At 59.1% G+C, this 997-nt stretch overlaps 1 protein-coding gene across 1 annotated transcript; it reads right to left on the bottom strand.

Moving 5' to 3' along the window:
- Window positions 1–303: 303 nt before the first annotated feature.
- Window positions 304–997, bottom strand: H310_15166 (hypothetical protein; the record flags this gene model as incomplete). The annotated part of the gene is made up of 2 exons (XM_008883153.1): window positions 304–930; window positions 980–997. The coding sequence occupies 2 exons, from the start codon at window positions 995–997 to the stop codon at window positions 304–306; spliced, it is 645 nt and encodes a 214-aa protein (XP_008881375.1).

Here is a 997-nt window from a genome sequence, read left to right as displayed (position 1 = left end):
TGGTGCTCTCCACTGTGAATTGTAGAAGGTAGGGCTTGCGTCGGAGCTACTACTCGTGGGCGAGAAAGGGAGAGCACGTCCACTGACAAGTGTGTGTGAATCGAGGACGTTGTCAAGGGACCAAAAGGGTCTTTGACGTAATGTAGTGCTGGAGGTAGCAACTTGCGCATAAAAGAAGATGACCATTGTTATCGAAGCATGCAACTTGACGTGGACACGGCCCCCTGGTTGCCACAGAGCTCGGCGAGGTTTTGTTCCAACACAGCAATCTCACCCTCGTTGGTGAAGGCGCGGGGAACTTGTTTACGAGTGGTTGGATGGGTCGTTGTTGGCGACACCAAGCGCGCGCGCCGCATTGATGCGACCCCAGCCATAGCTGTTGTTGGGGTACCCAGTGTCCAAGAGGCCGCCGCAGTTTTTCTTCTCGGGCGTCAACCCACTCGTATCGGCGGACATGTAGGTGATGGCGCTGTACACATTGTCGTACGTCGCGCCCTTGTTTTTGCTCAAGTAGAGCGCGATGGTCCCCGTGACGTGAGGAGTTGCAATGGACGTGCCCGTGGCGGTGAAGTACGCCGGGATACCTGAGTTCCACGCAGACCGGATATCCTTGCCCGGAGCCGTCACGTCGGGCTTGCGCACGCCATCATGACCCGCCCCGCGAGCGCTACCGCTACACAGTTTGTCGTCGCTCTCTACGGCCCCGACCGCGATCACGTTCTTGTAGTCGGAAGGCGAGGCGACTGTCCCGCAGTTGGGCCCGCGATTCCCGACGGCAAAGATCGGGACAATGCCGGCGGCGCGCCACGCGTCGACGCTGGCCTGGAATTCATTTGACCAGACGCCGTGGGTCCAACTGTTGCTGATCACATGGGGCGCCAAATCGCACTCGGGGTTGGTGCCATCAGCATCCGTGGGACAGAGCATGAACTGCGCGCACGCTGACCTTGCATCCTCTGGACATGCTTCCGATTTGCACGCGCGGCAAGCGATCCAT

The sequence above is a fragment of the Aphanomyces invadans genome, assembly GCF_000520115.1.
Source record: "Aphanomyces invadans strain NJM9701 unplaced genomic scaffold supercont1.201, whole genome shotgun sequence".
Taxonomy (NCBI): Eukaryota; Oomycota; class Saprolegniomycetes; order Saprolegniales; family Verrucalvaceae; genus Aphanomyces; species Aphanomyces invadans.
The sequence above is the reverse complement of the archived record's forward strand: the minus strand, read 5'-3'. Positions and strand labels throughout refer to the sequence as shown.